Source organism: Mya arenaria, chromosome 4 (genome assembly GCF_026914265.1).
Source record: "Mya arenaria isolate MELC-2E11 chromosome 4, ASM2691426v1".
In the NCBI taxonomy this organism is placed as follows: domain Eukaryota; kingdom Metazoa; phylum Mollusca; class Bivalvia; order Myida; family Myidae; genus Mya; species Mya arenaria.
Genome location: NC_069125.1, coordinates 33,641,106 through 33,666,571, shown reverse-complemented (window position 1 = coordinate 33,666,571; position 25,466 = coordinate 33,641,106). Strand labels below are relative to the sequence as shown.

Below are 25,466 nucleotides of genomic sequence, written 5' to 3'. Positions count from 1 at the left end.
TCACATGAAACGCAAAAGTAAACATGATGACCAAAGTTCATATTAGACGTTGAAAATTCATAAATCTTGTCTTTTTGACTAGTTTTATAGGTTTTGTAAGATATGAATGTAAGCTTGTCATCTTAATCATAAGACAGATAAGTGGCAATAACATTAGAAATGGCTAAATGGCTGAAATCATTCCTTATTGGTGCATTGACAGCTGTAATATTTGAGATGCTTTTGTCCAGCTGTAGGTAAGAAAAATTCAGAGGGCGGACTACATTTTACCATTAACAAAGATTTGCTTCAAATGAGGTGTTCGATGATAACTAGAGCATGCAAATAGTTTCTTGTATACATTTTTTTAAACCCCCATAGCGCGGCCACCGTCAGTCAATTTTCTGTCTATCTAACACCACGGTTCAGAATGTTAACCCATTTCCAATATGTATATTTTGATCAAATAAAAAATTGAGATGAAAAGCCTGGCTTCTCAACTAACACAGTGCACATTATTGTAAGCGCGGCGTTTCAGCGCTGGAACAATTATTTCAGTAAATTACTTCATTTACCATTTTAGTAGTCCAAATAATTGTACGTTGACGGATTTTTTTTAGATTTTTGATATGGCAAATCCTTCACATACAAATTGTTTAGTATCAAAAGTGGATAGTTGTTCCGATCAGGATTCCGGGTTAAAGCAGATAGCGTCTATAAAATATCGTAAAAACAAGAAATATTACCAGATAATGTTATTTTATATTAGTTCCGTACACAAAAAATAAATATCCAACTTATAATTATGAGTTTGACGGCTTTTCTTCGTTACATTCTGTCAAAACATAACGATATATACATGAAGGGCACCTGCGATGCTTCAGGGCACAGTTTTAAATCGCCCGGAACATTTCGGCCATGGCCGAGTTGTTACGATTGTATAACAAGGTCTATCTCAAAGCTTTGTCGGAGGAGGCCGAGTTATTACGATTGTATCGAGTTGTTCCCCTTCGCATAATTGTTGTCTGTGTCAGTCAACTTTCGTTTTATTGGAAAGGTAAACAACTTGTTTTAATGCATTAAATGCTTGTTTAGTGCAAAATAACATTTCACTTACATGGTAAAATATGAATACAACTTTTTATGATCAATTTCAACCATAAAATACTTCACTTAAAACAATTTCAATATTTTTAAAACATCCCTGTTTTTTTTGCACATTCCCGTTTAGACGTCAGGGATTGGAAGAATCCCATTTAACACATCTATTATTTTAGACTACCATTTTAGATGCATTTACAAATTGGCAATTTTGTTGATGATGTTTATCCCAACTATAGTCAATTATTACATGACTCGCAAAATTAAAAATGGCAGGTATTTTATTCAAAGTATTGACTAAAGAGTTTTACAACTTCGTCTTGCAAATTAACTCAATTGGTCTAGGGTGTATTTCCCAATTTGGACGTTACAATTCTGAAAACTTGGTCTGTTGGTGTGACATCTGTAATTGTAAAATTAAAGTTCAAAGAAAATGAAAACAAAGTCATTGTGACATGAGTGTCTTGTATATAAATGGTATTTATTTAATTTAAAGCATTTTTTGTCAATTTCTTTCAGTGCCAGTAAATGCACCAATGTACACAGTCGCAACGATATTAAAGAGGTGGTGAAGAAGGAGCCATGTATTCAGCAGTACACAGCCAGATGTGGATGGTTAAGCCTTAACTACTGCACTTTTTACCAGTGAGATTTAAGTTGCTTTGGGCTGAATTTTTAAAGGAGCTAGACACCAGATGATACAATTTAAGAGAAAAAAAGAAAATTGTCAGAAACTTACATAAAATCAACATCGTTTTGTACACAGTGAATCAGACTGATGTATCACATCGCTTTTGACACATGCATCTTTTGCAGTTTATGCTCATTTTTCCAATTCGAAAGTTACTAGGGTTATCTACCACATAAAAACCACTTAAGATTAAAAATAGCATTGGTAAATCTATCTGTACCTATAAACCGATATGATTTAAACTGGGAAACCATAATGCGCCATTTTATATGGGGAAACACAGATGAGACAGCAACATGATTATTGCGTTTATTATTTTAACCATGTAAAGTGATGTATAATCGGCCTCCTACTAGTTTGAAACAACAATTCTAGGCTTGTTTTGAGGAAATACTGTATTTGTCGATTTTTGGACCATCTGGTGTCTAGCCCCTTTAAAGCCAGGGAGGTGGATACCTTTACACATTTATTAATAGACCAATCTCTCCCTACGTGCATGAGAGTGAGCATTTCAATATCACTTACAAAGTTACATTTTTTTGTACAAGTCAATGATAAATTATTTTTAAGTCATAGGGAATAAGGACCTGTTGGTCCAAAGTTGAAATCGTCTGAATGAATTGTGTAGAAAAGAATAAAAACATGTTCATACCCCAGTACAAAATTGAAGTTTTTGATATCTAATGATTGATGCCCAAGAACTTTACAACTTATAAGCCTGAATTTCGTATTATTGTAATTTGATTCTTCCTCAGAGTAAGGAAACCTGTTGAATATTTATTAAGAAAAACATAAAACATTACTTTCTTACTTTCAGCACTACTTACTGTGATAAGAAAGTAAACCAAACACTCACAACTTACTTCATTGTGACGGAGTGTTGTGAAGGTTTTTACACAGCCAAGAATGGTTCCTGTCTACGTAAGTAAATATATAATGAAACTGCATATGTCTCTCTATTAGTGTTAGAATACCTTTTATTATCGTCAGCACACATACTCACTTACTGTACACTTTCGTGTTTTGTTTGAAATTATCTTTTTTATCATACTTCTGACATGCAATATCCTTATTCTTTCTATCAGGCAATTAGTGTGTGACACTGTGTACATGGTCTTTTGAATATGATGTTTTAAATTGATCAAAGTGAAAAACATAAGTTTAAAATACAAGCAACTGTATCATCAAGTATCCTAGGATAAATTTTGTACCTTGGAGAGATTTTCTGTAGCTTAGAGGCTGTTTCATCATGAACCCTAGGATCAATTTCATGCCTAGGAGAGATTGTCAGCAGAACAGGGGCCACTTCATCAATAATTCTAGGTTCAATTTCATAACTAGTTGAGATTTTCTGCAGCGCATCACGAACCTTAGAATCAATTTCATGCCTAGAAGAGATTGTCAGCAGAACAGGGGCCACTTCATCAAGAATCCTAGGTTCAATTTCATAACTAGGAAAGATTTTCTGCAGTATAATATGGTTTCATCAAGATTCCTAGTGAGCAGTTTCATACATACATATTAACACCTCAACTTCCATTCCTTAAATGAACTGCCATCGGATATGTTCAGATAGCAATTCATCGCATAACAATAAACATAAAAACTATTGATCTTGTTATTGTTTGTATTGTGTCAGCAGGTCCCGTAAAGTATAAATCAACATTTTAGGAAGTGTTAAGTTATTATATTTTAAAAGTGTTGTTACCAAAAGTGTTTCAATTTAACGTTTAAAAGTGATTTCAAGTGGTTGATCTTTTCCCGTGTTATTGTGACGTCATTTGAAAAAAAATGTTTCTGGTAACAGTCGGGTCATCCTATTTACAGAATGGGTTAGAAAGGATTACTGAAAGGTAATCCGAAAGGAAATGAAGTATTTTTTTAATGTTTCTTGAATAAAATAATGAACTATTGGTGTAAAGATAAGGAATGAATTGCGGGGTTGATGTCATTATCGGGGATATGAACGCAATTGGGGTGGTCAAAGTATGCGTGGAGTCCTTCGTACTCCACACAATTAGACCAGCCCAATTGCGTTCATACCGCAATACATTCCTTAAATAAATAGGAGATATTTTCAACATCATTACTACACTGCAGAAAATCTCGCCTAAGAACAAAATGGCTCTTAGGTTTCTTGAAAAAGCCCCCAGGATAGCTGTTGAAATTCTCTTATAAGTACAGTTTTGCTCCTAGGCTTCTAAATGAAACTGCCCCGAGTATTTCTGTTAAAATTATCTCCTAAGTACAGATTTGCTCCCAAGATCCTTATGAAACTGCCCCCAGTATTGCTGTAGAAATACTCTCCTAAAGACAAATTTGCTCCTAGCATTCTTGATAAAACAGCACCCAGTATGGCTGTTTAAATTCTCTTCTTAGAACAAATTTGCTCAATGAATCTTGATGAAACAGCCTTAGGGGATGGTAACAATTAATCAGTGTCACACACTTGATTTTTGTCTGTATCATACTATTGTTGTGTTGTTGCATGTGTTGTTGTTGATGTGTTACAGGCAAGCTCCCGGGTGTCCGGTATGAAATACCAAAGCCGGATTCATCAAAACTCTCCACAGGTTTGAAGCCAGCTCACTGATATTCTTTAACAGTCAATTATATCCATTTGAAAATGATCCTTCTGCAAAGGGTCCATTTTCATAAGTCTGTGTTTGAGGTCATGATTAAAAAAAAACACTTGCTTGTCTTTATTTTGTAAAAAAGAAAATAATTTTGGCATAGCCCTAGTGGTGACTGCATTGTCCGTGTCATTGTGCAAATACTTTAACCTTTGCTATAACTTCAAGCCAGTCAGGATATTCCAATGAAATTTTGAACACTTGTTGCAAGAAACAAAATGCACATGTGTAGCAAGGCCGATAACTCTGTCTATATAAAAGTTGTGCCCCTTGATAGTTTAAAAAAATCATGCAAAGACTTAAACTTGGTCATAGATTAAAAACCATTCAAGTTATTCATATTGTTTACATATTACCATTGAGAATGGACACATGTGTAGCAAGGTCCATAACTATGACCTTGTTAAGTGTTGAGTTATTCCCCTTATTGACTAAGTGTTGGTGTTCCCTCAGCAGCACTCTTGTTAAATATTCAAAATTATATAATAATAGTGAAACAAATACCTGTACAAAAACATTTTTGGGGTAAATAATTTGTGTTGAGTCCCAAACTTGGACCCAAGATGTAAATGAATCTTCTGCCCAGTGCTGTTTTCCTTGCGGATGATTTTAGCTAGTTTATGTAAATTCAATGAATGAGCAACTATATGTGTTGTTTTTATTTCAAAACAATTTTAGTTGCATATTTTGTTTTCTTTACCGACCATGTACTTATTCTAGCGGTATTCTTAGCTGATTTTATTGCTTGTTGAATGACTTCATCTTTTTATCGTAGGAAAATGCTGAAAATTACAAAATTTTATTAAAAAAGAATCATATAAATATATTATACTACCATAAATTAATTATATAATAAAGATTCTAAATTCACCACAAACACATTTGTTCTCTATAAATAAAGTTTGGAATTATTACATTATGCTTTTTATGGTACATTTCAGTTGACCCACTATATTTGAAGTCCTCGCAATTACAAAAGCCATCTACAGAAGAGGAGGATAAGATGTCAGGGGGCGTGTACGCTGGAATTGCCTGTGGCATAATTCTTCTACTCACCATTGTTGTGTTTTCAGTCATAGCAGTTAAGAAAAAGTATGGACATATATGAAATATATGTTGTTAAATTTTTAGTGGCATTACTCTATGTAAGCGTTCCCGCTTGGCTCGATATAAGCGAGGCTAAAAGTATTTTGGTAAATCGAGCCAACGGGTTTCGACTGTACTTTTGTTTTTGCTCTTTGAAGTAGAGTTAATTGTAGAAGGCGTATAAAACATTTGAGATAAATTTTTCATCATTAAGTACAAGTTATTGCTCCTGTTTTAGAAAGAAAACAAATTTATTGCAACCTGGGAGTGACAGTGAATAGGCCAATCACTTGACATTAATTTTCTCCCTCCTCAGATAAGTAGATCCATTAATTTAACCATGCTAGAAATTCATATCTTGCCCACGGGCGAAGATAAAATGCCTGTATGGAACTTCTTTTAATGGTTACCACATTGTAATTACCTCCCTTGTTGAAGACTGTCGTCTGTAGCGCATCATGGAAACCTTGTCTTGTGGCAATATTTAGAACGCGAGTTAATTTTTTCTCACTTCAAATGTCACCAGAAAACCGTTTTCACGCACCTTTCAAGAAATAATGCTTCACTCTTCTTAGAACTATTTAAAAACGTTCAGACCATTTACATACTCTGAATCACTGCATGAATATCCATGACAACCATGAATTATTGCATATCCGTACGCAATTATTTTCACTAAGCACAAAAGAGTTCCGGCAAAAAAATACATTTTTACTTAATTTTGTTTAACTGAGTTGAGAGAAAAAGCATCTACCATAGCCGCTCGTGTAAGATAGGTTCATCCCGACCCTCGCGCAGGGTGTTTTGCGGAAACTCGGTAAACCTCATTTCCGCAAAACACCCTAAGCTCGGGTTGGAATGAACCTATCTTACCCTCTCGGCCATGGAAGATACTTATAATCTTGTTTTAAGTAATTATCTATAAACATGTGTAATTTCACCTATTCTTGTACTATGTCTGTATTATTTTCGTTTTCTCACGTAGGCGCCGGAAAGAACATCAGAAACTGAAGGAAATGGCCAATAAAGTTTTCTACGTCGGGCGGGACAAAACAGTCATACAGCCTGTGAACAAACCCGAATGCTCCACTGCCAATTATTCAGACGGTCATTCTCCTGATGTGCCGTTCTTAGCAGAAAATTATGAAAAGTCACCTGAATCTGATATTTAGTGATATTTTGTTTTCTAATGTTTATTGTCTTTATTTTTTATGTTTATGTATTACATGAAAAAATGTTCGTGAAAAAATGCCAGGGTTGTCTCATTGTTTTTTAGACAGAACCACAAACATAAATTGTAAGTTGATTTTTTTTGTTTCATGTAATAGATGCATGTTATTTCAATGTACATGTATCTTTACTATTTATTTTATGTTGTTAAAGCTGCACTCTCACAGATTGAACGTTTTGACAACTTTTTTTATTTTTTGTCTTTGAACGAGCCAATTTTTGTGAAAATCCATGGAATCCATTTATATAAGACTGCTGACCAGAAAATAAATCGCAGAATTTATATTTAAGTTCAAAAATTGATGTTTTATGCATTTTTCTTAAACCGTTAGCTACGGTTTAGGCCATAAAACATTAATTTTCGAATGGAAATATGAAAATCTACGATCTGATTTTTTGTCAGCAATCTTATATCATTGGTTTGCAGATATTAACGCAAAAATTTACTCTTTCCAAGACAAAAAATATTTTTTTTATAAAAATGGTAAATCTGTGCTAGTGCAGCTTTAAGATGTTGTGTTGTCATTGGTTTTTGTTTTCAAATTGTCTGTAAAATGTTTTACATTTATCCAATGTGTCAAAGCAAACCATTGAAGTATTATTTTGTGTTTTTTTCCTTGATAAAACTATCAAATTTATTAATATCATTCCATAATTCATACACTTATTATTCATATTTAAATGACTTACGGAGCACACAATTACTTTATATGTATTTTTTATCATTTTAAGGTTGATAACTTGATAATTAAAAGGGATGTTAATTAAAAGCTGTGTGGATATTTTATATACTTTCAAATATAACAATAACTAAGCTAGGCACAATAGATGTTCCATGTATGCTGGTGCATGCGTCAGTTTGTCTGTCTGGACTGAAGCTGTATCTTGAACACGCATTATAGGATTTTTAAAAAACTTGCCATGAAGGTGCACCATGATGAGATGGTATGTCATACACAAACCAAAGTTCAAAGGTTGAAATGATCATCATCTGGGCTGTTTCTTAATCATGCATTATAGGATTTTCAAAACAAATGCCGTGAAGGTTCATAATGATGGTGATGTGTAGGTTTAGTGAAATTTTGGTAATATGCACTCATACAGACAGACAGACAGTCACTCCTATAAACCCCCTTCGAAACTAGGTTTTGTTCTATGGGTCAGTAGTAAATATTACAAAACATTTTAGCCAGAGTTTGTGAATCCGATACTTAACGCAAGTCATTTTTAGTGTCCACATTTTATTTCATGAGATTAATTTTATATTTACCAAAATGTTGTGTACATGTTAAGCTCAGATTGTGTTTTTTTAAATAAATCATATATTTCAATAAGTGATGCATGACATTTGTTTAACTATTAAAATGTATATTGATCTTCAAACGTCTGTGCAGAATTAGATTTGAGAACTTTAATGTTGTCCTGTGATTATTGTCCAATCAGTAAGCTGGATTTCCAATAAAAGAAGTGGTGTCTGTTCATTTATAATTTAAAATCAAATAGCCTCGACTCTGCCAATGTAAAATACATAGCCTGGCACAACATCGAAAAGAGGAAATTCATACGAGTTATATCCTATATTGAAATTCATGTGTTATTTTGCCATTGAAAAATAACCAAAGGACATGTGTCTAGTTTAATGTGTATTCTTTAAAAACATTTTTTGGTGTCAACCAATATTGTGCCTCTTTAAGCACGATAAATGACCACTTAACCAGAGGGACTTACAGCTGATTTTTGTTGATACTGGAAAATAGCTGGGAGTGGGGGTGTCCATTTAAGTACGAGGGATTTATGCCCATAGCTGGGTTGAGGGGCTTAGACCCCTTTTGAAATCGTTTCAAAGGTTGATTTAATTTGATTCATTTTAAGGTACTTCTTTATGTTTCTCACTGTAATGTGAGACTTCCCTATCGCGCTTTGTTAAAGCCATCCGAACCAAAAGCTACAACATGAATCAAAATTTATAGATAGACATAGATGCTGCTCTCCCCTAACATGCCATTGGGTAGATTGTATTTTAGCGCATTATGTGAAAAGGCAGTGTTGTTTATTTTAATAAATTTGGGGCAGAACTTTGGCCCCATTCCAAATGCTTATGCAGATATACATCAACTTTCTTTTGCAGTTTTGACAATAAATTGGCCAATTTTATGTTTTAAAACAAAAATGAACCCCATAACTGTTTTTGTTTGAAAGAGTTGATTTACAAACTTATCACATTATTGTATCTTTTCTTAAAGCACTTTCGTTTATTTCTAGGCAAAGTTGGAATTTTCAATTTGTCAAAATGATCCATTTTTCCCATACTGAAGTGCCCCGGCCCAATTCCCTAAATGGTGAAAATACACTATACCCGGTAAGTGCAGTGCTAAAAATGTTGCTTGAAAACATAACTGTAAAATGTAACTTTGGTCATTATTTTGATTTTTCTCAGGGATATTTTTGTGGCGTACATTGGTGTATGAATGAAATGGTTTGTCGCTTTGATGTTTCATATAACATGTGTTCATATAATATTAGTCATTATGTAAAAAAATGTTTCATATTAAATAATATTTAAACAATAATTACTTCAAAAAACAATAACTTGTTTGTGAATGTCGTATGAAGAATGAGTCTGCATTATATGATGGAAGATTTTTGTTTTGGCTATAGCAATATTGACTTGCTGTTTATAATTGCAACATACATTCTAATAAAATATTACAAAGCTTTCATTTTTTTATTTAAGCTGCAAAAGAGGTCTCTGTGTAATTGAACGCACTTGTATCTCCTGGTATCTCGCTATGTTCCTTCAATTCTTCCAATATCTGGATGTCACTGGATATTGAGGTCACTTCTAACTTGTGTCACTTATGGCATTTAAATACAATTTTTAAGTGGTGGTATTGCCATGGCAGGGTCAGGCTATAATGAAGCCAATGGGCAAAGGCACACCTTCATAAACAAAAGAAACACACTAGAAATTGGCAGAATTGGATGTGCTTCATCACACAATCAAACCAAGATATTAGGTCTACAAACATTGTCATCACCAAGTTCCATCATGATTGGGGAATAAGTACTGGTAAATGTCACACCAGATATAACACTGCTTTTGAGGGTAAAAGGGGCCTTTTACCTCTTGCTTTACTCAATAATCAAAGTTGACAGAGGCAAACATTGTCACCAAGGTCCTTCATGATTGGATAATAAATACTTGGTTATTGTCTGCACAAGGTTTTGCTCCACTTCAAGAGTCACCAACCTTCTAAGGTGGAACAAAATTGTGCAGTTTGAAAACTTATGTTGCTAATATCAAGACTCTCCAACTGTCATTTGAAATTCCATTCATGGGAATGTGATGTATTTTAGTCCGAACTCGACAACTGTTGCAATGTAGACATTGACCAACTTGTAAAACGCAGACGCAGCTTAACGGATTGCAATTTTCTTTTATTTTAAGCTACAAATTATTTCCAAACCCCTTTTCAGAGACAGAAACTAGAGCTTTTTTCGTGAAATATACAATCAAATGTGTTAATATTCGATCAGGAAACTCAAAACCTCTCCGTTTGCAGTCGCTTATCATAGAATACATGGCGGATTTTAAAATCTTGCATGGACAAGTGCGGACCTTCCATTATTGGACACAATAGCATGCACGCCAATACATACTTGATAACAGGTCCAAGCTCAATAAGTCAAAGATTGAAACCATACACAGCTCGGAAACTTGCTTCTTATCGTTTTGTAAAGACCAATTTTATTATTCTTTTAAGGGCTTGCATTCAAGGAAGTTTGGATGCTACCAATTATATTAAGTCTTAAAATTAGGCTTTAACTTCCAAAAGTTAAGTATCTTGTATCTCTAAAAAAATTAAAGATTCTTGTATCTTGTACCTTTGAAGTGAGAGTCTCTGATTGGAAATTTGTGAATTTGAAAGTAATAGTTACAAATTATTACTCTTTCAACAAAGTTGGACATCAGGAAAAACATCCTTTAATAGTGACAAAAGTTTCCAGTTAAAGTTTCCAGATTGCAAAAGTTGATCCCGATTTCTTTGGGGAAAGCCCCCGACTGACCAAGGAGTTCTTTAAAGATTCAAATTCTTCATTGAAGCTCTGTACTTCTTTTTCTTATGTTACAAAAAAAACCCACTCGTACAACCCAAACACACAAAGAATATGCACAGCCTATTTGGTAAACATGATGAGATCAAGAACCAAATCATTCAATTACCCGCAGTGATTTTTATTTGGTACAATTTACTGCCTTCTAAAGGCTGTTAGCACCTTTGAAAAACCCTTTTTCCCAAATTTTATAATTTTTTCCCAATTTGATAAATGCCGATTACGCTAATGAATAAAAAAGCAATGAATTTCTTGAAATATAAACAAAATTTTGACAAGACTTACTCTTTCACAGCATAATGAATGCATAAAAAAGTTAAAACATGTAATTTGCCATTATATTAGCTGTTCTGGCCTGATTTTGTATTTTCCCCAGTCGACTTTTTACCAAATTTGCAAGGCACAGGCGGTAAAAATAATAAAAAATAAAAATCACTGGCCTCCCAAATTATGCAGCAGAAAGTAAGGCATGCTTGCCAGACATTAGACTGAGTTTGACACACCATTAAAGCTATGATATGATTACCTCAATATTTACTTCCAAACTAAGACACGCTTACCAAAAGAACACTTCACTGTACTTATGACATGATACCACTATATCCAAATCAAGATATAAGCTCCAAGCAGCTGTGCGATGAATGAAAATCATTGCGAGCAAACAGTTTCAATGATACTTTAGGAATGGTAGGACACTCAGAATTGTTTTTTCTCTTTATTTGTTATGTACAGAACATTTAGAATTTCTTGAAGCCTTTCTTGGCCCCTGCGGCCTTGGTGACCTTGAGAACGTTGAAACGGACAGTCTTGCTCAGGGGTCGGCACTCTCCCACTGTCACAACATCACCGTTGGCTACATCTCTGGAAAGCGGCAAATTAAACATGGGTATGTATTAAGGGACATATTAACGTATAAACACAAATTTTGGTGTTTGGTATATGAGACTGCCCCATCAGCAGAGAAGAAATACTAGAGAAATAATGTTGTAATGATTATAATTTCTCTGTCCAAAACTCAAAACTAATAACATTAGTGTCAATATGGAAATGATGAAGCAATAAGTAACACTATGTTGGTTGTCTTTCAGTTCAAGGTTTTGAAAACATGGAATCCTGCAGCTTAACAGTCGTTACAGGCAAGTCAAATTACCAAGTAACATCTCAATTAGTTAACATCTCACATAATTAGTTACATTTCGTGGTCAACAAATAGAAAACTGTGTTGTTTTTTTGTCACATGATACTAGTTCTTCATACAAATATCTATTTTTATGGTGCTATGATCACATCAGCAATGCCAATAGGCTTTTTCAACATTGTACAACCACTATGAAGACCATCGTGAAAAACATCATCTGTGATCAAAATGCATTGACATTACCAAATGTTCTACAAACACAAGATTTTAATTTAATGGAATTAAGCTGCCTGAGATACTGCCAGGACAAAGCAGCGACTATACAATGAAATATGCCTGTATGGTAGACATACATCAGCCTACCATAGTTGGAGGAAAGACAACTCGGGCAAGACACTGGTGCAAAATCAATATGTACCTGAAAGCTGGGCTAAGATGAACTGACATGTTCTTGTGCCTCTTCTCAAATCTCTGGTACTTCTTTACAAAGTGCAAGTAGTCTCTGCGGATAACAATGGTTCTCTGCATCTTCATCTTGGTAACCACTCCAGTCAGAATACGGCCACGGATGCTAACATTGCCGGTGAATGGGCACTTTTTGTCAACATAGTGACCTTCTGTAGCCTAAAAGATAGATGAATACAGATGTCATTTCATGTTAATTAAAGATGCATCAGCAAAATGAAAAGTTAGGAATAATAATTCAACCAGTTACAGTTAATTTTGTAAACGTTGTTACATTAATATGGTCAAGAGAAATCACATCAGCATTGCCAAAAGGCTTTTTCAACATTGTGCTGTCACTATGAAGACCATCGTGAAAAACATCATCTGTGATCAAAATGCTTTGACATTTCCAAGGTTTCTACCAAAACAAGTGGACAATTGTGGCACTCAAATTGTTGTAAAAGTATCACTCTGATGAAATACTGATTGGTTATATATCATAATTATTATACTTTTCACAATTTAGACTAACTCTCTTACAGGACTCAATTTCTTATTATTTAGGATGATTTCAGAAATACAAATTGATCATATATCACAACTGTTTTAATTTTAAAACAATTTACCTCTCTTGGTGTCTTGAATCCAAGTCCTACATTCTTGACATATCTGTTGCTCTTTTTCTTTGTAGAAAGAACATCTGACTTTTTGTTCAGAAAAACAGTTGGCTGTTTCTGAAACGATCTCTCAGTCTGAAAATAAATAGACGAAAGCCATTAGACTATTTTGCTACAGAGAATAAAAGCATCCAATTTAAGTTTTAACCAAAGTGATTATCTACTTATAAAGTTAAATAATAAATTAGACCAGTAAACAATAATTAATATCGCCTGCTAAATGAACAACGTGCATAGATAATGTGAATATTGAAATTGTAACAGAGTTTGTTACTCCTTCAAAAACCATTGAGTATTGTTATTCAATGGTACGTACATATATGGTATACGTGTGTTACATATTCCATAAGAAATGTTTATCCAATACATGTATGTTAAATAGGAAATTTTCATCGGACAGAAGAGGTCAATTTGGTCATGAAGACTCCTAAATTGAATAGTGAGATCGGACTAGACAGCCTACTCTGACAAAGAACATGATCATAAAGTTTGGTAAAGACTGAGATAAAAGAATGAGCTAAAAATGATAATTTGGAAAATCAAGTTCCATAATTACAGAGTGACTGGTACAATCAAGAATGTTTAACATGATCAAGATGATAAGCCTATCGACATTCACTGCATTACTAAGTTTGGTATTCTTTTGTTTAAAAGTTGCATGTGTCTAGCTTTAAAAATAATAAAAGTATGGGTAGTTAAAATTGGATAAGAAATGCCTTGACTTAGGAGCAAATGAATTAATGTCCTGTGTGTACATTCACAGGGACTTGAAAGTAAGATGCAGATCCCAACAGCTGCCCCTTGCTCACAGTACACTCAACGAGTTAGGCCCACTTTCCGTTTCCCTTCGCGGATTTTTGCTATTGCGGCCAACACAATCAAAGAATAATCATGTTTACATCGAAATGACAACAATCTTATCAGTTATTCCTAATTGTAGCAGAAATCTATTTAAAAAATATACACACTATCGGCTAAATTTCGCCATTACATTGGTGTTTTCAATTAACTCTACTGCTGCCATGAGCGTCTGAAATGATCCTGATGGTATCATCTAATCATCGGAATAATTTCAGGCGCTGGTAACAGCAGAATTAATCGAAAAGACCTGTATAATGGCAAAATTTAGTTGTTAGTGTGTATATTTAAACAGATTTCATCCACGATTTGGAATAACCAGTAAGATTGCTCTTGTCGTTTTGATGTAAAAATGTTTAATCTTTGTTCAGAACACAGTGATATATTAAGGATTGGTATATTAGCTATAAAATTCATGCCAGAACTGAATGTTTCTTTTCTTGTCAATTATATAACCCTAGAGGATTTTTAGCTTTTAGAATATGTTGAAATATCGTCGACAAATCTTGATAATAAAGTAAACCTAGGAGGAAAAGCGCGCCCGGTGTGGGGCTCGAACCCACGACCGCCGGAACACTAGCACGGCGCTCTAACCAACTGAGCTAACCGGGCGGCTGGTTCTAACCCCCACACACTACACTCCTCCCCCCATTAACCTTTTAGGCCGATGGAGGCACTCCTGCCGTTTACCGCTGCCACCAGTAAAATAAACCTAGGAGAAAAAGTGCGCCCGGTGTGGGGCTCGAACCCACGACTGCTGGAACACTAGCACAGCGCTCTCACCAACTGAGCTAACCGGGCGGCTGGTTCTAACCCACACACACTACAATAAATAGTGGTATTGTGTCCCATGATGTGATAAGCAGCATATAAAATGTGTTTTTTTATTTCCAGGGTTTAGACTGGTTTTACCCAACTGAGCCATCAGGCAAAAATTTAAAGAAAGCCAGTGCAGCTGTTGGGATCTGCATCTTACTTTCAAGTCTGTGTGTACGATCTGTGCACTGTCATTCCATGCAACATGAAAATCTGTGTAGTTTACGAAAACAGTAATAGATATTTCTTTAACAATGACAAGTTCAAAAAGATTTCTTAAAATACAGTCTTTAGAAACTCATTAACTTTAAATATAACTCGACAATTAACAACGTGATTTACTAAGTTTTCAGTAATAAAATGCTTGACAGAGGTCGCGAAATAACATTACATTTCAAGAAAATACTTTTTCCAGATATATATAGGACAATGCAATAAAACCCTGACACACACAATTATTAACTTCTACCTCATCGTGTAGACGGTATTTAGAAGGTGAAAAAGTAAAGTGAAAATCTGTAGAAAAAGTTGCCAATATTTACCTGTTCTGCCATGGTGAGAGACTTCCGGTGAAAAGACCGGAAAGGGTTACATTTTCATTTGCAAGGACTTTGTTTTGGGTTACTGTAAACTATTTTTTAATGATAAAAGTGAAGCAGTAGTTCTTACCCCTACTGTTTTAGCCGGTGTTCGGGATTGGATCCTGTTCGGAAATGTACCGTCAACCAGTAGTATTTTTGCTTTTACAGCGTCAGTCCATCCCACATTATAGTAGATGACCACTGCTAGGGAAAAGTTTCGGACAACGTATTAATTCTCACATTTGGGATTTTAACAAGTCCAGTTAGACCGTTATGAAGAACTCTCAAAGTGTTGAGGTCACATGTTGAATTACAATGCAATTAATGGTTTTGAAGGGATACTCAAAATCTATCATCTCGAATAACAATACATTAATTCGACATTTGCATGTATATCTATGCAAAAATTATCCATTCTACGGTCATGCAGTCTCTGGTAACTATTAGATGTCTATATTTAATATAAGCGATCGCCATGTCCTAAAGTGTTTCTTTGTGTCTGTCCATGTCCATGGCTTCACCATGTCGACCGCATTGTATAATTGTCCATCGGCTGCATTCCGTCGCGTGTAATAACGACTAAAGTGTATTTAAAATACAAAAGGTAGAAGTGACAGATAATAGAAAGAGTAAAGAATAAGAGTGAAATACATGGAGATACGGCGCGATACTCTTGCTCTTTTCGAATATACCTCTTGGGTTTTACCCCGAAACACGGACCAACTTTATTTTGGTATAACGCGGGCGGGGATTAAACCACGGACCTTCCTCGCCCGAAACTGGCGCTCTTCTCCTGAACTATCGGGGCGGTTTCCGGGGGCTAGAATTAACGTCCCAGGTTCTAATAAGCGATTATATTAACAAATATTATTGCAGGATGTGTGAAATGAGAATATAACTGAGTGCAACAGCTTTATTGAATATATATACATGTACATGTATTGCATGAATGCGAAAGACACAAAGTCAAAGTTTAATTTAAATCTTGTCAATGGCTATACCGAATTCTGATCAAAATTCATTTAATAATGAGAAACGTTTCTCATATCTTGTCTAAATTCATGTGAGATGTATGCTTTGATAAAGCTGTATTTCTAACTATAGTCACTGTGTCTTTCCTGTCCTTAATATCCGGTAAAGTCTGCCTATCATTTGTAGAATGGCTTGGATGCTCAAGTCTCTTTAAATCGCATGCAGTCACTTTCGTACCTGCGTCTTTCAGCCTTCTTGTGGCTTCTAGTAAGGTGTCTCGTAACGCTGCATTTGACAAATGGTTGCTAAATGAAAATGGTTGCCTGCTTCTGCTTCCATTTGACAAAGATGGTAGATCAATCGTCGGGGAACTGTCACGTTGTGTCTGTCCGTATTTATTAGTAGTACTGATGGACGGCAGTTCCTTCTTGTAATCAAATGGTTTTGATGAACTAGCAACGAAGTTCTTACCCCTTTCGGACCACTCACATAAAGAACGAGAAACGTTAACTTTACACAGTGTTGTCAATGATTGGTTGCTGATTGAAGATATGCACGCATCTCTGTCAGTCTGGATTTGCGGAAGGGATTCTACACTGGGCGTGTTGCAGACATACCTTGAGGAAGACCCAAGATTGGTATGCTCCGATGTTGAGATACCCGAGTTGTCATCGCGTGGTATAAATGATAAATGACGTTTGATTGGTACGAAACTGTTCTCCTCGCTCCTTGCATGGTCAGTTGAGCCACTTGCATCAAAAATGTCTGACCTTTGATCCATTGGCAAAAAAGAGAAGTGACGTTGTATTGGAGTAGGGGAGATGTTTTCAGGCTCGCTTATTATCTTGCAGGGTTCGGTTACTTTCTTGAAACTCTCCACCTCCTCAATGAGACGTCTTTGTTTGAGTTTTTCAAACATGGATGCAGGAGGTGGCCATCTTTCACTGTTCTCTTCCATTTCGTTCTCCTGCAAAAGTTGCATTGAAAATGTTTGACCATTTATTTTAAAGCTACATTCTCGCAGATTGACCGTTTTAACTATTGCATTTTTATATTTTGTCCTGGAATCAGCCAATTTTTGCGTTAATGTCTGGAAACCAGTGATACTAGACTGCTGAAAAAAAGATCAGATCAGTTTTTCATATTTACGTTTGAAAAGTGATGTTTTATACAGTAAAGCGTTACTAACGATTTAAGTGATTTTTAAGCAGTTTTCTAAACAAGTGATATCTGTTCTATTGTGAGTTATTTTTATATCACTGAATTAAAGGCGTTGATACCAAAATCAACAACTGAGACAAAAACTAAAAAAAAAGTTTAAAATGTTAAAACTCTCAATATGTGAGAGTACAGCTTTTAATATGAGGGTATCATGGGGCAACGAACGTTAATAGATAACATTCAAATTAAGTATTATTACCCAAAAAGTCAAATATCACAAAGATGTCATGCAGATATTACACGCTTCAAATGATTAAATATATAAAAATTTAATTTCAATCTTAGAGATTTAATATATATTAATTATGTTACATTCGTAATCATTTTTTGTCGTTGAATGAGCCAATTTTGCGTAAATGTCTGGCAATAGATGACATGTAAGGCTGTTGACAAAAGATCAGATCGCAGATTGTCCCATTTACGTTAAAAATAAATGATGTTTCAGTATGGCTCAAAGCGTCACAAAAGTTTAAATTGTGAGTTATCTAATATGACTGATTTGAAAGCATTGATTCCACAATAAGCCGATTCTGAGACAAAAATTAAGTGTCAAAACCGTGAGAGTACAGCTTTAAGTATTGCTTAATTTAAGGATTGTTTTGTCAGAAAGATGGCTAGATCTTACCACTTTTCTCTCAGAATCCATGGTATGTGACATACAACGTCGCTCTTCGTCTTTCCCGTCCAACTCGCGCTTCTCGTGATGACCTTTCTCCTCTTTTGTGAACCTCCTGCCTCCAGCACTTTGGTAACTTGTGGTCTGGTCTTTGTTCTGTGTCAGATTCGTTGTTTTACTTGGCAACACTTGTGACACCAGTCTTTTTGTATCTTCACAAACATCTAATGACATTCTCTCCTTGTGTTTCTTCATCGCTTTCAGGAAACCTTCACGCTTCATATGTTGCTGCATCATTTTGTTGTAAGCTCTATGTCTCTTCTTTTTCAAGAGAACAAGGGACCCATGATTATATTTCTTATTAGTCGCCTTTTCTTTTGGGGTTGGCCAAGGAAGATAATATCTCTTTAATTCTTCTATTATTGTCAACTGTGGTTTTGTCCTATTTCTATAACATTCTTGAAGTTTTTCTTTGTTTAATTGTCTAATGATTTCTTCGCTCGGTCTTTCCGGTTTTGATTGAATGTCTTCTTCCCGATTATATGAAGGCTGATAGATTTGTGCCAATGAGGGAATGCCAGAAATCACTAAAGGGGACGGACATCTAGGTAAATAAGATGGTCTTAAGCTGCCATTGCATCTCTGTTGATTTTCTCCATCTTCAGTATGTACTGGTTCGACTATTATCAGATTCCTTATTTTATCTAACAGTTCTTTATTCTCATTGATAAGATCTGCTAGTTTTAAGCTCATACGATCTCTTGCATTTAATGAATCTGCACATGTACCTTGACCACCATCAACGTTTTCTTTGCACAAACCCTTATCATTTACGACGGAACGCGTGTCTTCAAATATTTCTACTGCACTGTCAATGGTCTTAGGAACATCGTGGTCAGGTATGTCCGCTTCAAACATGGTCTCATTTTGTTTCATAGGGTTCGTTGTATTGGTAAGAGACTTCGCTTCATATTCATCAAAGGATGCGTATTCATCAAGAACACCATTTGTCATATCAGTACATGTGGTATCATGTAAATCAGAAACAACTGTATCGTTTTCATTGCCATTGATAGGTTTAAAACATTCGGTCGAGTTATCTTCAGGCTCATTATATTCGGACTGTGTGCTCTCACATGTATCTTCGGTTGCACTTTGATCGGAATCAGTTAGCCGCTCGCTACACTCATCAGCTACTATACATAAAGGTACGGACAACACTGTTGGAATAGGATCTTCAATAACTTCAGTATCGTCATAACCAATCGGAATGTTTCCAATATGTTCGTAAACATCTTCATTATCGCGTACACCATATGTCCCCAATTCATCTTTAAAACCGGTAAGCGGGGCCTCAGTACCCTCCGCCTCGGTAACTTGCACATCAGGCTCATCTACAAAATAAAGTCAATGTTCGGTTTATATTGTGGAAACCCCCCACACACATAATTTATTAACAAGACAACTTCACATTTATACCGTAGGGTATAATGCCCCCTAACTGTAGGTTCCTGTAAATGCCAGAGACTAACGAATTTGCATGCCCCTCGTTAAACCTAGGCTGCGACTTAGACCTTATTGTGTGAATTGTGAACTGTGTGCTGTGCCTTACACATCGTATGGTAAATGTACACAGGTTTTACTTAATTCGTTTTCGAAACAACACTGGCCTTGAAATTGACCTTGACCATCGCAACTAGTTCGTATTTTAAGAAACGCAATCCTTTCTTATGGTGAACTTTAGTACCAAGTTATATTGAATTAAATAGCAGTCATTTTAACACGTTTAGTAATTATTTCAGGCATAGCGCTTCATCAGTATCTGACGAAAAACAGTTACAACATTATGGGCGCTGCCATTTCTAAAGTCACACAGAAAACGAGCCGTACGAGACGTCAATGACGTCGTCGTCGTACATGACCTCAAAGCGCCAAAAGGCGCATCGTGCATGTCTGAATAATATAGGTGTGTACTTGAGGATCCCCAAATCGTCCAGGTTTAATTTTTATTTCCATATAGGATAAAAAGGTAATAAAATACGCTCCAAATGCATCATTTCGCACTAGAAATTGTTATATTTGGGAGCGCCCTCAGCCCCTACCAACACTTTTAACCAAATAAATTCGGTTCTAAGGGAGGCCCTCGAGGTTATGCCCCTAAGTTACACCCCCTCTATCGTCAAATCCTGAATCCACACCTGTATGCATTTCTAATTACAGGTGCATTAGTATCTAGGAGACCTGTAGTTTATGGTATGAAAATATACGTCCAACTCTGTAGTTAGACCGGCACCTCTTAATGTAAGAATGCATATAAAATTTACAGTAGAAATACATGTATAGAGGAACACCTCCATTTTGGAACAACTGTCTACTTTTAGCGTTTTTTGACCCAAATGCGCATGGTATAGCAATTGGTCGAGGCAGGTTCAATGTATAGAACACATTATGATCCTATACCATATTCGAATAAGCGTACAATTCATCATCACCATCATCATCATCATCTCCGTTGTTATCAATACTATTACACACCTCCATATACATCCCCTGTTTGATCCAAATCTTCCTGTCTCAGGGAAGGATTGTTCCGTTTTTCTTCTGTCGCTTCTGTAATTTCACAAGATTCTGAGTGATGTGACTCAGAACAACACAACAGATTTCCCATTGTCACGTCTGACAAGTTAGGAGGTCATAAAAGCTAAATATTATTTGCTTTTTAAGCGTTTGCGTTTTGTTTGCAGAGTTGCTAACTCGCGCCAACTTAACGTTGTTAACGTCAATTAGCATGACGTCACAATTATATAGACTGGTTTGACGGCAATGCGTCTTGTGACAACACCTTATCCAATAAGAACTGTGGAAGAACATGACGTCACAATAATATAGACTGGTTTGACGGCAATGCGTCAATATGACTTGACGTTCTATTGTAAAGTTCCACCAAGGGCGGCAACAAAAGCATGGACTATATTTTAACTAATTTTGGTTACCTCCCTTCTATATACAAACGTTAAAAATTAAATACTAAAAATTATTATTGTATTCTTTTTTAAATTACATATCAACAAAACTTTACCATAGTAACCATAGTTTAATTACTAGTATGTTCTATTTTTGTTTATTAAAACGCAAGCCGCTGGGTGAAACATCTAATAATTATGTCTTTTTGCAGACTTTTAAATTTCGTATTTTTGATTCTTGATAGATCTCATTCCTGAAATAAGGAATTATTTCTTAAATACACACACATGTTTTATTCCTTACGATAAAAATATCTTAAACAGTACATACTTATAACATAAACGAATGAAGACTTTATATAAATGTAAATTTTGAATTTTCCCGCCATCAGAAGTGCGACAGGTGCGCGATCACGTGACGATGGATTAGAGACTTGGCCAAGCGCCCGAGTGATTGTCAACTCAGGTGTGCAGTTAGAAAATAAACAAACCATTGAAATCCGACTTGGACAAAAAGCATGTTATTGCAAAAATGTGTTGGAATATATGGAAGGTAAAACATGGTTTCACTTGGAGTGTTTATTTTAATTGTTTTACGGTTTATATTTAATTGGGAATTTAAGTTATTTCTGATTAACCTGCGTGTGCATGTTGTCAGCTTTGTTAACGTTATAATTCAAGCATCATCTATTCTTTGTTTAAAGTTAATCATTTTGAAACTGGCCTATGAATTGTTGAGATGTTACTTAAGAAAACAATTTAATTCAATCAGGCGTTATTGTACAATTGCATGCACAAGATATGGTTAATATTAAAACATATAATTTTGTATTTGTATTGATATACAATTTGGTTATGCCACAATGAATAAACAACATAAGAGAATGGTCCTCCATAGCTTAAGTTATTCAGATACAGGTTGTTATTTCTTTATGAGGTCCTCAGGCTCAGAGAAATTAACTTAAGGGGCTTGGGATGGTACTTCATGCCCTAATGCACCAGTCAATTGTAACCACTGCCCCCCCCCCCCCCCCCCCCCCCCCCCCCCCCGAAGTATAGCCCCGTCTAACATCAAATCCTGGGTCCACCCGGCCAGTATCACAAAAATACTTCAGTCATTTCTCATCTCAATCTCAAGATGGTTAAATTATGTAGATATATATATATATATATATATATATTATCCCCATCAATCTGTAAAACCTGTGAGCTTTAAAATGACATGGTCATGGTTTGGGGTGACTCATTTTGATAAAATGTTTAGATTTTGTTTAACCTATTTATATCCATATTATGCAAGAATTATTTAACTATGAAAGTAATTTAACTAGTATTAGAAGTCATCAGATTTTATTTACTATTGGACATGATGTTATATGTGAGAATGTTGGTTCAAGAGAGTAATTTGCGGAATGCCTTCTGTCTGGCTTGGTGACCACCAACTTACCAAGATATCCTTGAACCCTCATGCCCAGTTTTTTTCATGGCGGATCCATAGTCTAGGAGTAATACTTGACTGTCAATCCAGGGGTCGCAGGTTCGATTCCCTGCCGCAAGACTACAAAAATACTGATCCTCTTCCGTGAGGGATGTTAAATGGGGGTCCTGTGTGACAGTGCTATACAATGGTGCACGTTAAAGATCCAGGGTGTGCTATACAATGGTGCAGGGTAGCTCTAACCAAGGTTACATTCTGTCTGTGAACTATTTTCTAAAAAACCTAAAATTACTAACAATCTTATCGGAGCAGTCCGGCTGAGTGGACCTTGCCCTATTGTGAGTAAAAATGAGCTTACACACCCACTGCCCAAAATTAAACTCTGTCTGGCTTGTCGGAGAGCCAGTGTAGAGAGCCAGGGTGTTACACATTTTTGTATGTATACATGTATATAAAAGTCTTTAATGAAACTTTAATGATCAAACCAAAAAAAGCAAATGATCTGTGTGCTGATAAAAAATATTAGCTTTTATAGATGTGTTTTTTTTAATATAGGTATGTGGCCTCAAATCCCCAGAAAAAAGGCCTAAATATTGCTAAATTTTATTTTGTTTTATCTGTACAAAAATCATACGGTATGCCTTTTTTTTCTTTGATCATAAGAGTCAAATGTTAAACATTTTTTTATGCATCATCCTATAGTGTGCCCCATTACAAATGTTAATATATATCCTGTTCCATTTGGCAAGAAACATTCAGGGAATGTATTGAACTTTTTAATGGTATTGTCATGAATAGCAAAACAGCCTTAAAGCAAATATTTTTTGTAATTATTGATAATTATACTAACTTGACAATTTTTTGCGTTAATTTTGTATAACAGGGTAGATAAATATCAGAACTTTAATTGCATGCAATTAAAGCAAAGTACAGTCACCCATTGTATTGTTTACTGATGTAAGACATATTGTTATAACCTACAGTTTTAGCTCCTCACAATAATGAAAATTATCGGAAGAGTCCTAAGGAATGAAAATGTTTCAATTTTGAATATATATATACACATTCTTTGAAAGAGAAAATATCACTGTGAATTTTCAATTTCTTCGGATTTATTGCCTGAGACTACCTCGGTTTTCTTTATGTCTGCATATAAAGAACTCCATAAAAGAGGCACATTAACGTGTACTTTCACACTTGAGTGATGTAATGAACTTAAACTTGTATAGTTCCTCAAACTTTCGATACTTAAATTGGTAGTTTAAAACCTTTAAACAGGAATATACTATTTGAACACACACATCATTTATCAATTAGAGTAATGATTATAGGAATTTTAAAACATTTATTGGGCAGGGATCCAAAATAGGTTGAAATTCCCATATACAAATACTGATAGGATTCATGAAAGTTTTTTGCTTTATTTACGGTTTTACTTCTTACAGTGATCGAGAGGGCATAAGAGTGATGGCTTGAAGAGGAGTTTTGCTGGTGAGAGGAAGATATTTCTCAGGGATATTTATTTTTCCGAACTTGTAAACAATGGAGGCCACAAAAAGAAGGGAAAGACGCAGGGAAGACGGCCATGGAAGCCATCACCATCGACATTCACGGGAAAACAATAATTATGATTTTGATTTTAACGACATCAGTCGAGCTTCGACCCCAACAAGCCAGTTCAGCTCGAGATCTGAGGGTCGCAAAAAGGAGCGAGAACATAAGTACTCGGTCGATGATTATAAGCGTAAGATCGCTAGGCTAAAAAGTGAGTTGGATCTAGAAAAAGCGAAAAGTAAAAAGGCTCATAAAGAGAAATCTAGTGAGCTCAGAGAGATGCGTGATTCATATGAAGTTCGGAAACAAGTCGAAATTGATGAACTAGAAGATAAGATGAAGAGAAAATTGGAAAAAGAAAAGAAACAATTGGAAGAAAACTTGAAAAATAGCATTATGGAGGAGAAAGATAGAGAACTTCAGGATGTGTTAAAGTTTAAAGAAGAGGAACTAAGAGAATTGAAGAAAAAGTTTAAGCAAGAAAAGGATAGTGCTTTGAGATTAGCCATTGATAATGAGAAAAGAATAATGACCGATAAGGAAAGAGAAATGGTTGATGAAATTGAAAAGCTGAAACAAGATAGAGATAAGATGGAACAACAATATAAGAAGAAACTTGCTGAAGAAGCTAAAAAGGAAAAGGAATTTGCAAAAGTGAAGGATGAATATGAAGGTGAAATGAAGAGGATTTTAAGTGATTCTAAAAAGCTTGCTATGGGTAACCTTGAAAAGTTGAGGAAGGCTGAAAAAGCTCTCAGTGAACATGCAGGAGAGTCGGATGATGAATTAGACGAGATGGAATTTAATGATCTTTTAGCGGATTTACAGATGATGCAGAGTCAGGCATCTAGCCGAGCAGTGAGTCGCTCAGTGTCTACGACTAGTGAACTTAAGTTTGACGAAATAAACGCCCACATAAACAACCTTCTGTCCTCGCCAGCCGTGACACCTGGACCCTCAGGTCAAGGTCACATGACACCGTCTATGCAAGGTCACATCACACCGGGCATCCAAGGTCAAGGTTACATGGAGGGGCCTTCACCTTTGACCTTAAAAGGAGTGAATGGGGAAAGCAAAAGGTCATCGTCTGCTATGAGCGAGCCAGCTAGGGACTTATTTGTAAGTATAGTTTTCGTTGTCAGCAGTTATGGTACAAAGTCCTGATTGTATTGTTTTCAACATTTAAAATTGAAAATTCACTTTTTGAAATAAATATTTTTAATCAGAATTGATAAAAGTTTGAGGTGTTTGCAATAATTGAAATTAAGCGCAATTGTTTATGCAGCCTGAACTTTAATTCACTTCAAACTGAGCTTTCAATGAAATGTTTATTTGATCTTGAAAATTTG

At 35.4% G+C, this 25,466-nt stretch overlaps 3 protein-coding genes and 3 non-coding genes across 13 annotated transcripts in view; 2 read left to right on the top strand and 4 right to left on the bottom strand.

Annotated features, from left to right (window-relative positions):
- The first annotated feature begins 1 nt into the window (after position 1).
- Positions 2–9,429, top strand: LOC128232189 (uncharacterized). Of its 2 annotated transcripts, XM_052945598.1 has the most exons (6): positions 3–236; positions 1,600–1,725; positions 2,589–2,692; positions 4,285–4,344; positions 5,346–5,496; positions 6,476–9,429. In XM_052945598.1, exons 1-6 carry the CDS (start codon positions 160–162, stop codon positions 6,660–6,662), a joined length of 705 nt encoding a protein of 234 aa, XP_052801558.1. In that variant the 5' UTR covers positions 3–159; the 3' UTR covers positions 6,663–9,429. The 2 variants fall into 2 exon arrangements, with proteins under 2 accessions (XP_052801559.1, XP_052801558.1); XM_052945599.1 differs by lacking the exon at positions 4,285–4,344 and having other exon boundaries at positions 2–236.
- A 2,109-nt stretch (positions 9,430–11,538) lies between these two features.
- LOC128229717 (40S ribosomal protein S11-like) lies at positions 11,539–15,365 on the bottom strand. The gene is made up of 4 exons (XM_052941522.1): positions 15,315–15,365; positions 13,048–13,173; positions 12,393–12,598; positions 11,539–11,697 (listed from the first exon to the last, which is right to left on the bottom strand). The coding sequence occupies exons 1-4, from the start codon at positions 15,324–15,326 to the stop codon at positions 11,574–11,576; spliced, it is 468 nt and encodes a 155-aa protein (XP_052797482.1). The 5' UTR covers positions 15,327–15,365; the 3' UTR covers positions 11,539–11,573.
- LOC128233107 (small nucleolar RNA SNORD35) lies at positions 12,116–12,196 on the bottom strand. The gene has a single exon (XR_008260606.1). It is a non-coding gene; the product is annotated as a small nucleolar RNA SNORD35 (small nucleolar RNA).
- On the bottom strand, positions 12,730–12,810 carry LOC128233109 (small nucleolar RNA SNORD35). Its single transcript, XR_008260608.1, has one exon. It is a non-coding gene; the product is annotated as a small nucleolar RNA SNORD35 (small nucleolar RNA).
- On the bottom strand, positions 14,495–14,568 carry Trnat-agu (transfer RNA threonine (anticodon AGU)). Its single transcript has one exon. It is a non-coding gene; the product is annotated as a tRNA-Thr (tRNA).
- Positions 15,366–21,575: 6,210 nt separating the features above from the next.
- The window catches only part of LOC128231384 (peripheral-type benzodiazepine receptor-associated protein 1-like), a 148,088-nt gene continuing 144,197 nt past the window's right edge, over positions 21,576–25,466 (top strand). For all 7 annotated transcript variants that reach the window (XM_052944144.1, XM_052944145.1, XM_052944149.1 and 4 more), the window contains exons 1-2: positions 21,576–21,678; positions 24,009–25,236. In XM_052944144.1, coding sequence (XP_052800104.1) covers positions 24,106–25,236 — 1,131 coding nt within the window. In that variant the 5' untranslated portion in view covers positions 21,576–21,678; positions 24,009–24,105. The remainder of the gene's footprint in view (positions 21,679–24,008; positions 25,237–25,466) is intronic.

Bases quoted from the DNA above. Each gene is read 5' to 3' on its own strand.
- LOC128232189 (XM_052945598.1), top strand. From the start codon at position 160: ATGGCTAAATGGCTGAAATCATTCCTTATTGGTGCATTGACAGCTGTA. The intron at 1,726-2,588 runs GTGAGATTTAAG...TCTTACTTTCAG, and splicing joins AACTACTGCACTTTTTACCA to CACTACTTACTGTGATAAGA. The intron at 2,693-4,284 runs GTAAGTAAATAT...GATGTGTTACAG, and splicing joins CAAGAATGGTTCCTGTCTAC to GCAAGCTCCCGGGTGTCCGG.
- LOC128229717 (XM_052941522.1), bottom strand. The intron at 12,599-13,047 runs GTAAATTGTTTT...TCTATCTTTTAG, and splicing joins GATTCAAGACACCAAGAGAG to GCTACAGAAGGTCACTATGT. The intron at 11,698-12,392 runs GTACATATTGAT...GCCGCTTTCCAG, and splicing joins CATCTTAGCCCAGCTTTCAG to AGATGTAGCCAACGGTGATG.